A 15735-nucleotide genomic window follows, 5' to 3' on the forward strand; every position below is an offset into this window, starting at 1 on the left:
ATCACCAAGGCATCCATCATCCAAATATTGTACAATAACATGATAATTTGCACATTCCTCTAGGGATGCCTAGACCTCTTATTCCTCAACCACAAGGCCAAGTTCCACTTGGAATACCAAGGCTATTCTTTGTGCCACCACCACCTCCCATCGTCCAAGCTAATAATGGAGCTCATGTAGAGCCACCAATTGCAAATCCTCCCATGGCTTTAAAGGATCACTGTGTGCCTAATGAGTACAATGCACCCACATGCATTCGTCTTCCTCTATTTAGAGCACATCATTATGAAATTAAGCCACAAACCATACAAAATGCTCCCAAATTATTTTAGGCTAACCAATGAGGAACCTTATAAGAATTTGGATGAGTTTCTTGAAGTTTGTTCCACCGTAAAGTATACGGATATGCCGAAAGAAGTTTTAAGGCTTAAACTCTTCCCATTTACCCTAAAAGACAAAACAAAGTATTGGTTTAATAATTTGAGACTTTATTCCATAACTTCTTGGGCAGAAATGCAACAAGAGTTTTTGAGGAAGTACTATCTCGTTTCAAAACCAATGTCATGCGCACTTCTATTCGTGAGTTTTCATAATGGGATGGGGAAATGTTACATGAGGCATGGGAACGATTGAATGACTTGCTTAGGAAATGTCCTCATCATGACATTCCTAAGTGGCAAATTGTCCAACATTTTTATGAAAATTTGTCGGATACCCATAAAGGCATTATAGATACTTCAATGGGAGGGTCTTATTTGGATAAGCATAAGGATGATGTGTGGCATTTATATGAAAGCATGAATAAAAACTCAATGCATTGATCACTGTCCTCTAGAAATGGTAAGAATGCAAATGTAGGAGGGAAAAAGAATTCGAGCTTATATCAAATTGAGAATTCAAGTGACATAATTACCGAGGTAAAGTCTTTAACTCAAAGGTTTGATCAATCAAAATTTGGCTCATCAAGTGTCTTCCTCTTCTCATCCTCATCATTCTATTGAATCTTGCATGACATGTTCAAGTGTGCTTCATACTACTTCCAATTGTCCTCATGGACATGTGCATAATGAGCATCATGAACAAGTCAATGGTGCATTTATGAATCAAAGGAACAACCCTTTGGCAATCATTACAATCCCGGGTGGAGAAATCACCAAAATTTCTCTTGGGAAAGCCAAGGGGAAGGTTCAAATCCTCCCCAAAGTGGTTTTCAAGGGAAGTACATTCCACCCCACTTGCAAGGCCAAAATTCTCAAAGCTATTGTCCACATTATCAAGCTCCTAATGTGAATGAATTATACAACTCACTCCGTGACACGTTTGTGAATGGAATGAAGAGCTTGTCTACTAACAACGTGGCATTGTTTGACATTTGTTACGATTTATCAGCGAGAAAGAATGTGGCGGTTCCAAAGGTAGGGCTTCATTTTTCGAATGGTAAGTCGTTGGAATTATTGACTAAGAATTACTGATATCAGTTAACTCTGCCGGGACGTTTTGTTTGGCCTTCTTGGCATTGTCTATTATCGGTAACGTACAGCATCAGGTGACACGTGTCAGTTATGACCTTAAAGGGTTTGTTTTGGAAAGATCAACAAATTTCTCTCTTTAACACTCTGTTCATTACCAGGCTCAGGTCATATCAATCTCCTTCTTTGTTTGTATATGTTGTGTGAGGTTCAATATATGTATATATGTTAATGTGTGTGTGTGTGTGTGTATATATATATATATATATATCTAAGACAAATTTTTATTTATGTGGTATTATTTGTAGAAAATTAGTATAAATTGTCTGCAATCACAAATTTGAAGGCCCAGATCAACCTTATTTCTCTCAATACCTACTAATATTGGTTCGTGCTGGACATACCTCTTTAATTTTGATTCGCATTTGAATAATTTGTGTCATCATCGTGGCGTACCCACTTTGTGACCTTTGGTTCTTGATTGCTCAATTGAAAGGTAACATTTTTCTCTTTAGTAGTGTTGGAAATGAGGTGATATATGAATATGGCTTTCACAGTCCCCATGATGGGTCGATTATGTTTGCAGAGAACGAAGAGCATATATGACCTCCACAAATGGCTCTATGTTTGTGTATGGCACGAATAAGTGGGTAGGTGGTAGGGGTGACCACGACTGTATGCTTGTGTATGGCGCGAATAAGTGGGTAGGTGGTAGGGGTGACCATGGATCGGATTAGACATCAATCCTAATCTGATCCGCTCCCATTGGATTAGGCATCAATTCTAATCCGATCCGCTTCCAACGGATTAGACAAATCTTAATCTACCACAGATCCGTTATCCTATATATTGGATCGGATCCGTGTCGGATTGGATGCCCGAATTTTTATCTAAATTATCCATTATTATTTTTTATAATTAATATTATTTATTATTTATTTATCTTTTAACCATAACCCACTAGATAATATTTTAATTTATTAATATTAAATTTATATATTTAAATAATTATTAACTAATACATCGTTAGAGTCCATTAAATTATCATTTACTAATTACATTAATTAATATATTTTTCAAAATATATATATACATTTTACGGATCGGATTGGATTTTTAACAGCCCAATCCGATTTTTTTGAATCCACCACTGATCCGTGGGTGTAGCAATCCAATCGGATTCACGGATTATTTGTCCATCCCTAGTACGTGGTATGATAGAGTAAAAAGAGATAATAATCATTCATCTCTTTGGTGTGCTATCAATATCTCATTGGTTCCTGAAATTTTCTTTGCCACGTCAGCAAGTTAAGATGACAATATTTGAAGTTGCGTCCTTTTATAGTAAGGGAAAAACCCCAATAGTTTGCATTTTACCCTAATATATATGCATATGTAGCACATTCATATGTAATTTCTGCAATAGATTGACAAAAAAATTTCAAAAATCATTAACTAATTAAAATTGTTAAATTTTCACCACGAAATGAAGTTGGATCCTAAAAAATTATTAATGAATAGAGATTATTAAGTTATAAAATATATTATTAGAGTGTTAATTTTCCAATTCTCTCTTTGGAATGTGTTACTTAATTCAAATTTCCTTTTGACTTGTGAAATACTTACACTCAAAACTGTTGTCTTAAATTTGTTGCATTGTGTGTTATGTCACTTTCCAGGTTTCTTTTATGCAAATTTGATGAGAATTTATAAAGATCATAGCTCAGGAGAGGACATTGATATAAGTGAATCTGAAATTAAGGAGTATGAAATGAAATCTTATGAAGAGCTGAAGAGTGGAAGCAACAATGTTAAAACATCAAACAAGACATTCACTTGCCCTTATTGTCCAAGAAAAGGAAAACGAGATTACCCATACAAGGAACTCTTATAGCATACTAGTGGGGTTGGCAAGTCTAGTTCACAAAAGAGAAGTGCAAGAGATAAAGCAAATCATTTAGCATTGGCGAAATACTTAGAGAAGGATCTAGCGGTTGCTTCAAGTCCATCAGAACCTATGGCTGAGACTGATCCCCTTGCAGATTGTGACCTTGATGAGATGTTTGTGTGGCCATGGACTGGAATCGTTGTTAATCTTCCAACAGAGTGTAAAGATGGGCGCTCCGTTGGGAAAAGTGGCTTTAAGCTGAGGGACCAGTTGAAAAAGAGAGGCTTCAATCCCATAAGGGTCCAATCTCTGTGGAATTATCGAGGCCACTTAGGAAGTGCCATCGTGGAATTTAATAAGGACTGGTCTTGGTTCAGCAATGCCATGTCATTTAAGAAGGCCAATGAAGCAGATCATGATGGAAAAAGGGACTGACAGGCTACCACTGACAAAGGATCTCGTGTTTATATTCTTTGTGTATCTTTGTGTATCATGACAAAGGATTATCATGGAAAAAATGACTGGCATTGTTCATTTTCAAGCCTCTTCCCTTTGGATTTTAGTCTTTCACCGTGAAGACAAAAGCTTTCTCACATCCATCTCTACCACACATTTGCTTGGTTTCACATTTTGCTTCCATTTCCTTAAGGTTTCTAGAGATACAATTCTCTAGTGCGGTAGGGGTTGCCTTATGTTTATATTCTTTGTGTATCTTGTGTTCTTTGAGGTTGATATACATTATATGCATGTTATATGAAGTTTTAAGGTTGTATTTAGATGAATGTTGTTATATCTAACCTAGGGTTTCATTTTGTGAAAGACTTGTATATGATTAATCTCATGTGTAGTTGTTGTTTCATTTAGTAGAGCATTAAATTCTAGTATTATTTTGTTGTTGTAACTATAATATTCTAGAATTATTCTTGTCATTGATTATGTGTGAAATTAAATTATGTTGTTGTCTAAAATAGGGATTTAAACTTAGTTTGATAGCATGAATAAATTGCCTATGTTAACAACCTTGTAGTAGTGTAATTGTATTCACATTGTAAACTTGATATTGTAAATGTCATTGTAACTTGATAACTCATTTTTAAGGGAGGTTGCTTCTTAAACCTTTTCCAAAAAAGTCCCATTTAAACCCTGAAAATCACGCGTTTTTGAAAACTTCACGGTCGCAGCCAAATGCTTTTTCTTCTTGACATACCTTGCACTTGGTGGCATTTTGGTCATTTTACATTAATTTTTATTATGGGTTTAGACCATGGTTGATCATAGGACTCATTTTTAGGGGGGGTTTCTGCATAATTTTTTTTTCCAAAAAGTCCCGTTTTAGCTATGAAAATCAAATGTTTTCGAACAAAAAATTGCTCGCAACCAAATCGATTGTACCAGGCACATTATGGCATTTTTTTTGTAAAATTTCAGAAATTCATATTTTCTTTATTCTAACTCCCAATCAAGTGATTTTTGAGTCAAAGTTTATTAATTTTTCGTTGTCTATCCAATGGTATGCACAGTAGCATCCATTTCTGTTCTAAATGACCATTTTACCCCTAGAAGCATCTCTGACCATTTTAAACCCTGGTTTCCGCATTTGCTTCTTTTCGAGTCTCGTGATCTCTTAGGAGGTCATTTTGCCATCTTAGAGGTGGTGTTCATCTCTAGAGACCATTTCTCTTTTGTTGCTTCTGCGTTTTGGACTCGTTATCGAGTTAGTTGTCGGGTTACTCGCTGACGCATCGGGTTCTTTTAAATTCAGGCCGTCACACTTACTGTATTAGCAGAGATTTGATTATGCTATAGAATATTTTGTGATTTGATAATTTGATTTAGATTGGATTTAATTTCCTTTCTTGCAATATGATGTGTGTGTGCTCTTTTTTTTTCTTTTTTTTTTTTTCTTTTTCATCTATAAATATTAGAGCTGTGAATGAGTCAATAATCTCCTTCAAGCATTTACACAATTATCTCATTTTTCTTCTATATATTATATTTCTACTATTAAAAAACGTTCAAAAGGGGAACGCATCCCAAGAGAAATGCAAGGAGCCAAACCAAAATAAAACCCTATGGACCCAAAGAACCCAAAAAGTTCACAATCTCATCTAATGATATACAATTTTTCTCCTTCACCCAACTAAAAAGAGAACTAATAATAGAAAATTTCAGCACCCCAGTGGAGTTTTCCTCTTCATCAAAAGATTTTTAATTTCGCTCTTTTCAAATGTTCCACCAAACATAAAGTGGGGTCACCCTCTAACAATCACGAACATGGACCCCACCCTTTGGCTCCTCCAAATGTCAATCAATTCCCTTGAAGATCGAGACATAACCCAATGGATGCCAAAGAGATAAAAAATAAGACTCCAGCAATCATAAGCCACTGAACAATGCAAAAGAAGGTGATCTATAGACTCCCAATCATTTTTATAGATGCAACACCAGTTCACTGTGATCTGTCAGCTCTTTCTCAAATTGGCTAGAGTAAGACTAGAACTCATGGGGAAGAAAATAGATTTATGGATGGAATCAAATATGCAGTAGTTACATACCATGACAACTGCAATTCTACAAGTGACTATTTGGTCAAATTTGTATCATTGCATCCATAACTGTCGAGAAATAGGAGAAAAGGAGTGTTTTGGACAACTGCAATTTTATAAGTGACCATCAGACATTAATATAAATGAGCACATAGTGTTTTGGTAGCTAAAGACGTTGACAACTGCAATTGTATGAATCATCGGGCTCGTGACATTGTGCTGACTTATTAATATAAACAAGCGTAGACAAACATCTTAAGATTTTTTTTTTTTTTTTGCACCAAGTAAATAGAAATTCAACTAATTAATTCGCATTAGTTAGCACACGCTAGACACATCCAAAGATAGATTTTATCTTTTTATTTTTGTTTTTTTTATTTTGATTGAGTAAACAGAATAATTCGTAATTAATTAATAATACTAAAATAATAGTTCAAAACTATTTTAAATAACTTACATCAAGTAAATTAAATTAAATTACATCAATTAAATTATTTGTTATTTTAAGAAAAACAATCAAAGCTACCTGTAAAAATATAACTTGTGAGCCCAAATTTATGTTCTAGCTTCATATCAACGTAGACAAAGTAATTGCAACCCATATAAAGGCGCCAGCACAAGTAATGAATACCTTGCATGCAGGCCTTTGGATGTATCTTTTGATTATTATATTAAAAAAACATGTTATCCAAATATTTTGCCAAATTAAAAACTCACTCTTATCAATGGAATTAATAGCTTTACTCTACAACTATTATTTTAAAACAAAGCCAGTTCTTAAAACAAAGCCACACCCAAACAAGCCTTTAACCAAATATTCCCAAATCGGCAACTCTGCAACTGGTAGGGCTATTCCTCGATCTCAATCGGTTGTTTATGTTGGTGATCTTTGTGGTTAGACTCGAAAACGGCCGTGACTCAGTTACAGTTTGAGGCATACAACTCACTACATGACGCGTTCGTGAATGGAATGAAGAGCTTTCCGTCTGTCTACTAACAGCGGGGCGTTGTTTGACATTTATTACAATCTATCAGCGACAAAGAGCGTGGCGGTGCCAAAGGTGGTGTTTCATTTTCCGAACGGTAAGTCGTTGGAATTACCGACTAAGAATTACTGATACCGGTTAACTCCGCCGGGACGTTTTGTTTTGCCTTCGTACAGTTACAGACATCCTCGGCGTTGTCTATTATCGGTAACGTATAGCAGCAGGGGACACGTGTCAGTTATGACTGACACTTAAAGGATTTATTAGGCTGTGTTTTGGAAAGATCGACAAATTTCTCTCTCTAGCACTCTGTTCATTGCCGGGCTCTGGTCGTATCAATCTCCTTCTTTGTTTGTGTATGTTGGGTAAGGTTCAATAAATCAATATATGTATATATGTGTATGTATATAAATATATATATACCTAACATAAATTTTTATTTATGTGGTATTGTTTGCAGAAAATGAGTATGAATTGTCTGCAATCACAAATTTGAAGGCCCAGACCGACCTCATTTCTCTCAATACCTATCAATATTGGTTCGTGCTGGACATACCTCCTTAATTTTGATTCATGTTTGAAAAATTTGTGTCGCTCTCGTCGTGGTGTACCCACTCTGTGACCTTCGGTTCTTGATTGCTCAACTGAAAGGTAACATTTTTCTCTTTGGTAGTGTCGGAAATGGGGGTGATGTGGTGGGTTTGTGGGGTTCGATTGGGTTTTTTGATTCTCTATGAATTGCTTGTGTTTCTAGAAAGTAAGATGTGGTTGGTGAGGTGGCGGCAATGGTGGTGGCTGGATGGGGTGGTGGTTGTTTGATTCGGTTTGGCGGAAGCTTCCATCACCGTTGGATTGGTTGACGTTGTGGTGGCGCTGATGGAAGCGATCGACGTGGTGGTGATGGTGGTGGCGGAGGTGGGGTGGTGTCAATGGGTGATTGGGTTTGACGGTATGTGGTGGTTTAGGAACAATGAAGTTCCAGCCATGTGCTAGTCTTCAATCAGACGTCAATGATGGTGGTGGTGGAGGTGGGGTGGTGGAGGTGGGTTTGTGGTGTTGGTTTGGGGTTGATGTTGATGCCACCCCACCAGTGCTTTGCCGCCCTTTATTCACAGTCGCTCTGAATATGGCTTTCACAGTCCCCATGATGGGTCGATTATGTTTGCAGAGAAGGAAGAGCATATATGACCTCCACAAACGGCTGTGTGTGTTTGTGTATGGGGCTAATAAGTGGGTAGGTGGTAAGGGTGATCAAGGATCGGATCGGATCGGATCGGATCGGATTAGGTATCAACCCTAATCCGATCCAAACCTAACGGATTAGACAAATCTTAATCGGCCACGGATCCGTTATCCCACATATCGGATTAGATCAACGGATCGGATTGGATCAACGGATCGGATTGGATCCGTTGATTAGATTTTATCTAAATTATTCATTATTATTTTTTATAATTAATATTATTTATTATTTATTTATCTTTTAATCATGACTCAATAGATAATATTTTAATTTATTAATATTAAATTCATATATTTAAATAATTATTAACTAATATATTTTTAGAGTCCATTAAATTATCATTAACTAATTAAATTAACGGATCGGATATGACTCACAGATCGGATCGGATTTTTAATAATCCAATCCGTGAGCTATGGATTCGATTTTTTTGAATCCGCCACCGATCCTTGGGTGTAGTAATCCGATCCGCACGGATCGGATTCGTGGATTCATGGATTATATGTTCACCCCTAGTAGGTGGTATGATGGAGTAAAAAGAGATAATAATCCTTGTCTCTTTGGTGGGCTGTCAATATCTCATTGGTCCTGAGATTTTCTTTGTCACGTTAGCAAGTTAAGATGACAATATTTGACGCTGGCCTTTTTTTAGTAAGGGCAAAACCCCCAATAGTTTGCATTTTTCCCTAATATATATGCATATGCAGCACATTCATATCTATTTTCTGTAATAGATTGACAGAAATTTTTCAAAAATCATTAACTAATTAAAATTGTTAAATTTTCACCACGGAATGAAGTTGGTTCCTAAAAAATTATTAATGAATAAAGATTATTAAGTTATGAAATACTATTAGAGTGTTAATTTTCCAATTCTCTCTTTGGAATGTGTTACTTAATTCAAATTTCCTTTTGACTTGTGAAATGCTTACACTCAAAACTGTTGTCTTAAATTTGTTGTATTGTGTGTTATGTCACTTTTGCAGGTTTCCTTTTTGCAAATTTGATGAGAAGTTATAAAGATCATAGCCCAGGAGAGGACACTGATATAAGCGAATCTGAAATTGAGGAGTATGAAATTAAATCTTATGAAGAGCTGAAGAGTGGAAGCAACAATGTTAAAACATCGGATGAGACATTCACTTGCCCTTATTGTCCAAAAAAAGGAAAGCGAGATTACCCATACAAGGAACTCTTACAGCATGCTAGTGGGGTTGGCAAGTCTAGTTCACAAAGGAGAAGTGCAAGAGATAAAGCAAATCATTTAGCATTGGCGAAATACTTGGAGAAGGATCTAGCGGTTGCTGCTGGTCCATCAGAACTTGTGGCTGAGACTGATCCCCTAGCAGATTGTGACCTTGATGAGATGTTTGTGTGGCCATGGACTGGAATCGTTGTTAATCTTCCAACAGAGTGTAAGGATGGGCGCTCTGTTGGGAAAAGTGGCTCTAAGCTGAGGGACCAGTTGATAAAGAGAGGCTTCAATCCCATAAGAGTCCAGTCTCTGTGGAATTATCGAGGCCACTCAGGAAGTGCAATCGTGGAATTTAATAAGGACTGGTCTGGGTTCAGCAATGCCATGTCATTTGAGAAGGCCTACGAAGCAGATCATCATGGAAAAAGGGACTGGCAGGCTACCACTGACAAAGGATCTGAACTCTATGGTTGGGTTGCTCGTGCTGATGACTATAAGTCTAACGGTATTACTGGAGAACACCTTCGTAAGATTGGAGACCTTAGAACCATTTCTGATATCATGACTGATGAGGCTTGGAAGACAAGTAAACTATTATCTAACTTGACAAACATAATTGAGGTCAAGAGTAAACACTGCAAAGAAATGGAGAGCAAATTCACTGAGACTTCAATCTCCCTTGGCAAATTAATTGAGGAGAAGGATAGGCTTCATCAATCCTATAATGAAGGTGTGTGCTGTTATGGTGCTTAACCTATTACTCGTTACTGACCTGAACAGGTTAAGAAAATCTAATGTAGTATACTTGCAGGTAGATCAAATATGACATTATTCAATTGGTATGCCCGTATGATTCTGTTGATAGTTGGAATCCTAGAGAGAGCAGCCTACGTCTCTGCAACTCTCTCTCTCTCTCTCTCTCTCTCTATATATATATATATATATATATATATTTGTATGCTATTAACTAACAATTATTTGCGGTCACAGTAGTTCTTGACATGTTTGTTTGTATTAACCAGAAATCAGAAAAATTCAGTTCAGTGCACGAGAAGATTACCAGAAGTTTTTTAATGACCATGAAAAGATCAAGTTGCAATTGGAAACTGAAAAGAGAGAGCTAGAGATGCGGGGTAAAGAATTGGAAGAGCGTGAGGCTCAAAATGAGAATGAAAGAAAAAAACTCTCTGAAGATATTGAAAAGGTGTGGCATTTCTGCTTGATTGTAGAAAATCTTATGTTGAAAGTTGCGAGTCTTCGTTTCTGTTTTTCTTTTTGCAACTGATGTAAATACTGAATAAGTAAATCACTTGTTGTCAATAATGAATTGTCCAGGAACTTAGTAGTCACTGATATCCTGATATCCACATGTTTTCTCCAGTGGAAAAGCAACAAAATTTACCTTTTTTTTCTCCCGTTTGTACTGGATTACTGATGTAATGACCAAAACGATGGAATAAAATATTGGTAATGATCCTTGTGTCAACTAGATGAAAATACTTTGTAAGGTTATACAATAAAATGAATTCCAATATGACCACACACAGTCAAAACTGGTAAATCAGCTAAACAATTTTCCCCGGACCCTTAAAATGTAGTGTTCTAGCCTTCTAGGTTTATTTTATAGACACTTCGGTGATTGGTTGTTTATATTGGATGTCAATGCAAAATAGGTCTTTCTTCTAATTCTGTTACAGTATGGGATAGACTAATGTATCTTTTAGCTTTGTGTCTTATCCATGGGGCATCTAGATTTACATTTCTGTCTGTTATGACTGAATGGGCATGAGTTCCCAAACAGAGTTACTTGTGTCACACACTGGTTTCACAGACAACACATGTCCATAAACCAAATACACACACACAACTTGGTCCTGTCATAGTTAGGTCCGTCGAGCAACATTGTTAGATAGGTGCAATGGCATCAATCTATGATGATTATGATCCGGATGTGTATTTGAGGTTGAGAATCGTAGTTATGCGGATGTTCATCGCAGAGTGATCCTCATTAACGTTGTTGGATAAATGGGATATTCTGATCAAGGTAGTTGTTGTCTTGTCCCTCACAGGCCTTATGATAAGGTTTCTGTTACATCATTATAATGCAATCATAATTGTTTACATATGAAAAGATTATTCGTTATATCAGTTTGTTTAATTTTTGTTTTTTGTTGGTAATTTTACACATAAATACTACTACTACATATAGTTTTTTAGAACCCAAATTTATCATCAATAACTTTTGTTGCATATATTTGCTTCTGCAGCAGTATTTGGTTTTATTTGTTATGATTGTGTGCTTTAATATTTTGTTAAATGGAAATGCTTGACAAAATGAATTTCGTTATTCTCTCAGAATGCCATGAAAAATAGTTCGCTTCAGTTAGCAGCTATAGAACAAGAGAAGGCAGATGAAAATTTACTGAAATTGGCAGAAGATCAGAAGGTTTGTAAATTGATACCAGTCATTGATTAATGCCTTAACATTTCTGTGTCAAGTCAAACATAAGATAACTCGAGGTATGGCTGTAACTTTTGATTTCAGAGGCAAAAGGAGGATCTGCACAAGAGAATTATCCAACTGGAAAAACAACTGGATGCAAAGCAAGCACTAGAGCTAGAAATTGAGCGACTGAGAGGGACATTGAATGTTATGCAGCACATGGGAGATGATGGTGATCTAGAAGTTCTTAAAAAGGTTGCGGAAATGCACAAAAACTTAAGAGAAAAGGAAGGAGATCTCGATGATTTAGAAGCATTGAACCAAACCCTTATAGTGAAGGAGCGGAAGAGCAATGATGAACTTCAGGAAGCTCGGAAAGAATTAATCAATGTTAGCCTTTATAATTAAACTTTTTTATTGCCTATAATTTTGAAATGCCGAGTGTACTAATTACCTTTTCCTGCCCCTATATTGGTGCCATCTGCCAATATTGATGATCTTACTGAATCTTGCCAAATATATGATGTGAATGACTAAAATGATTTTTGATAGAATGAGATGCCAGAAAGAATATTTATATGGCCTTTTGGTAAAATTTTTTAGTAATGATGTTAAAGTATGAGATATATATATATATATATTTTTTTTTTTTTGGTCCAAATGTAGGAACCATAAGGCGAATTTAGTGGAAGGAGTCGAATTATTTGATTTTTCCTCTCTTTATTATTTCTTTTATTTTTATTTAGGAAATTCTACTCGATTATGGATTTCACATTGTTGTTAGGTCATAAAAATGACAAGATATCTAATGTTCTATGTGATAGAAGTATATAAATTTAGGTTTTTTAGATATTTCATACTCTTTTACCACATGACAAATTCTGTAAGCTTGTGAGGAAGATCTAATTAACTTGTTTTATAGGGCTTGAAAGAATTACCGAAAAACGCTCATATTGGTGTTAAGAGGATGGGAGAACTTGACAGCAAACCTTTTCATGAAGCTTGCAAGAGGAAGTATAACGAGGTAGAAGCAGAGGAGAGAGCTTCGGAACTATGCTCATTGTGGGAGGAGTACCTTCAAGATCCTGATTGGCACCCCTTAAAAGTCATCAAGGTCAATGGGAAACATCAGGTCTGCACAAGAAACTGAAACTTAGAAACCACATAGTAAATTTGCTCTGAGCTGTTTGACTGGCATAAACTTCATTTTAAAGGAATATGAAGTAAAATATAGGGTAAATCCATATGCAGATTGGTTGCAAGGGGTCAATTATTATATACTACCATCCCCTCCCATCTTTAATGTGCATATACAAACTTAACACAAAATGTTGGGATTCCATTGTCTCTGGGAGGTAGAGGTCATGCTAGGCAGTCTGGTCATATCCTCTCCATCCTGCACGTCATGTTAGGATAAGTGAAATTTGGAAACTGAAGCAACTGTATGTTACCAAGTGCCGATGTGGCATAGCTTATACTCTCTATATGTTCTGTGTTTGTTGAATTTGTTCAGGTCTCGAGATGCAAACACATTGAAGTATGCCATGTTTTAGAGCTACTTATGATTATACCAGCATGATTTGTTAAATAGTTATGATATTGTATTTATTTATGGTGTTTAGTGATCCTTTAGACTTTCACCTAGAAAGCTGTTCATTTTATTCACAATGTTCAATTATCGTGGGTGGTCATATTGGGCCTTCATTTGTAGCCTTCTAGAACTCTACTTTAGTTCTCCATGGCTCATTGGCTAAAATTGAGTTCCAACAATGCTGTTACTTTTTGGTGATGTATAAAATTTAATTTGATTCTCAGAAGTGACTGTGGTTAGTAGGTTTCTTGTATTGTCATGTAGCCAAAGTTCATTGCCATTATAGGACCTGCAAATGCTGATTTGTCTGATTGCGCATTAACGTTTTATGTATTCTCTATGTTACTGTTTACTTAAGATTGATGTTGCTGGTCAGGAAGTAGTAGATGATGAGGATGAAAAATTGAAGGCCCTGAAGAATGAATTCGGTGATGAAGTGTACAAGGCTGTCAGAACAGCTTTGACGGAGAGAAACGAATACAACCCGAGTGGAAGGTATATAATCTCGGAGCTGTGGAACCATTCGGAAGGAAGGAAAGCAACATTGCGGGAAGGAGCTGCCTTCATACTGAAGCAATGGAAACAGTACAAGCGCAAGAGGGGGACGGCTTGATGGTTGGATTATATAATCTCGGAGCTGTGGAACCATTCGGAAGGAAGGAGCTGCCTTCATACTGAAGCAATGGAAAGTATGTAAGCGCAAGAGGGGGACGGCTCGATGGTTGGATTAATTTTGTTTTTGTCTAGTGGATTTCTGTCTATACCTTTTCCATGTATAGCTAGATAGAAATAGTATGGTTGACAAGCCAAATGCTCTTATGCGTAGAACAACCACTGAAGGATTTGGTCGAACTGATATTTAAGATAAACAGCTAAACTTTATGGAATGGTTCCTTGAATCCTTGTATAGTCTTATCTTCCAAATCTATTGTAAATAAAGTATTTTGCATGATGGCTTAATTTTCTGTTTCTTTTTGTAAGTAGTTGATATTTATTTATTTATTTTGCATCTTCTTATTTATGTATTATTTGTCTTTGGTGGTTGTGCTTCAAATTGTATGAACATTATAATGTCCATGATGGATTAATAACTGAGTAACAAGAAGCTTTGTGAAAATTTAAACTATAAGAAATCTCTTGGCCGTCTGAAAGATATTCATTTGCTTGTCAACTGTTATGGTTAGTACTCTGGAAGCTGAATCAGATATATATTATTTTTATTTATTGCTACTGAGGAATCAAAGGTACACAATACTCAATTTGCTTGGTTGAAAAAAAGGAGAATATATATATATATATATATATATTTAATCCTTACAAGTTAGGAGAGGAAGGACTTGAACAATGATCTCATCCGGTCGAAAAACTGCTTTACTAATTAGGTCGTTGTGTAATGTCCTACTAAATTAAGTCATTGTGTAATGCCCACATAACTGATTATTAAACATATATAGTTGATCATTTTAAATAAATTTTAATACTCTCTAGAATTGAAACTCCTCTAACCAATTTTTTCATATAATAACTAAGAAAATAATAAGTGGTGTAAATATAAGAATAAATGAATTCATGCACCAACAAAGAAACAACGAGAGACTTTTTAGAGTGAGTGAGAAACAAACTTCTTTCTATTTCGTTGAAGTGTGAAGTAGTGATACAATATGATCCATATTTATAGGATGAGAAAGAGCATCTTTTGCCAACTTGCACAAGTGGGAAAGATTGATACCATACTGCTAAGGGCTAGTTTGGATCTCGATAACGCTATATGTTATGGTTTGGTATGATATGAAAATAATCGTTTTGGTATTGATATGTTTTTAGTAGAAATCGAAACCATATTTGGTAACGAAAATATGTTACAAATATTTGGTAACGAAAATATGTTACCTCTAGAATTGCTCTTTCAGCCGCTGCGGGAAGAGAGAGAAAATAGAGACGCAGAAAATTGGGTTTCCAAAAATAGGCTTTATATGTCTATTTTCTCTGCTACAGTAATTTGATATGTGTTTGACTATGGATCGTAACTAAGTGCATTTCCTACAGGCCTCATGAATTGCCAGTATCTCAGAATGATTTGAAAAATTGGCAATCATTATCTGTGTCATAGAACGCTATGAGATAGCAATGCCACCACAATTAATCACATACCCTGTTTGTGATCAAGCTTGATGTGGGTCAGAGAGATAACCAGCATTTGCATATCCAATTACCTGGAATTTTGATTCTTTTGAATAAAACAATCCCATATCAATTGTTCCACGAAGATATCATAATCTGTGTTTGACTCCATATCAATTGTCTACGGGTTGGTGTAGAACTGTATCTTATTAATAAGTTGACTGAAAAAGCAATGTCAGGTTGTGTACAATTT

The 15735-nt window shown here is 35.9% G+C and overlaps 1 protein-coding gene and 1 non-coding gene across 2 annotated transcripts; one reads left to right on the top strand and one right to left on the bottom strand.

The window, feature by feature from the left end:
• Positions 1-563: 563 nt before the first annotated feature.
• Positions 564-667, bottom strand: LOC132315252 (small nucleolar RNA R71). Its single transcript, XR_009483609.1, has one exon. It is a non-coding gene; the product is annotated as a small nucleolar RNA R71 (small nucleolar RNA).
• Positions 668-9124: 8457 nt separating this feature from the next.
• Positions 9125-14311, top strand: LOC132314806 (protein INVOLVED IN DE NOVO 2-like). Its single transcript, XM_059813621.1, has 6 exons — positions 9125-10057; positions 10350-10531; positions 11684-11773; positions 11873-12160; positions 12693-12902; positions 13738-14311. Exons 1-6 carry the CDS (start codon positions 9139-9141, stop codon positions 13972-13974), a joined length of 1926 nt encoding a protein of 641 aa, XP_059669604.1. The 5' UTR covers positions 9125-9138; the 3' UTR covers positions 13975-14311.
• Positions 14312-15735: the final 1424 nt, after the last annotated feature.

This window comes from Cornus florida, unplaced genomic scaffold (genome assembly GCF_030987335.1).
Source record: "Cornus florida cultivar Cherokee Brave unplaced genomic scaffold, ASM3098733v1 CherokeeBrave_3.0.0_Hap2_Chr06, whole genome shotgun sequence".
In the NCBI taxonomy this organism is placed as follows: Eukaryota; Viridiplantae; Streptophyta; class Magnoliopsida; order Cornales; family Cornaceae; genus Cornus; species Cornus florida.

What these genes read in the sequence shown, in the direction of transcription:
- LOC132314806 (XM_059813621.1), top strand. Translation starts at nt 9,139, where the DNA reads ATGAGAAGTTATAAAGATCATAGCCCAGGAGAGGACACTGATATAAGC. An exon ending in TCTCTGAAGATATTGAAAAG is followed by an intron (nt 10,532 to 11,683) that starts GTGTGGCATTTC and finishes TTATTCTCTCAG; the next exon opens with AATGCCATGAAAAATAGTTC. An exon ending in CTCGGAAAGAATTAATCAAT is followed by an intron (nt 12,161 to 12,692) that starts GTTAGCCTTTAT and finishes CTTGTTTTATAG; the next exon opens with GGCTTGAAAGAATTACCGAA.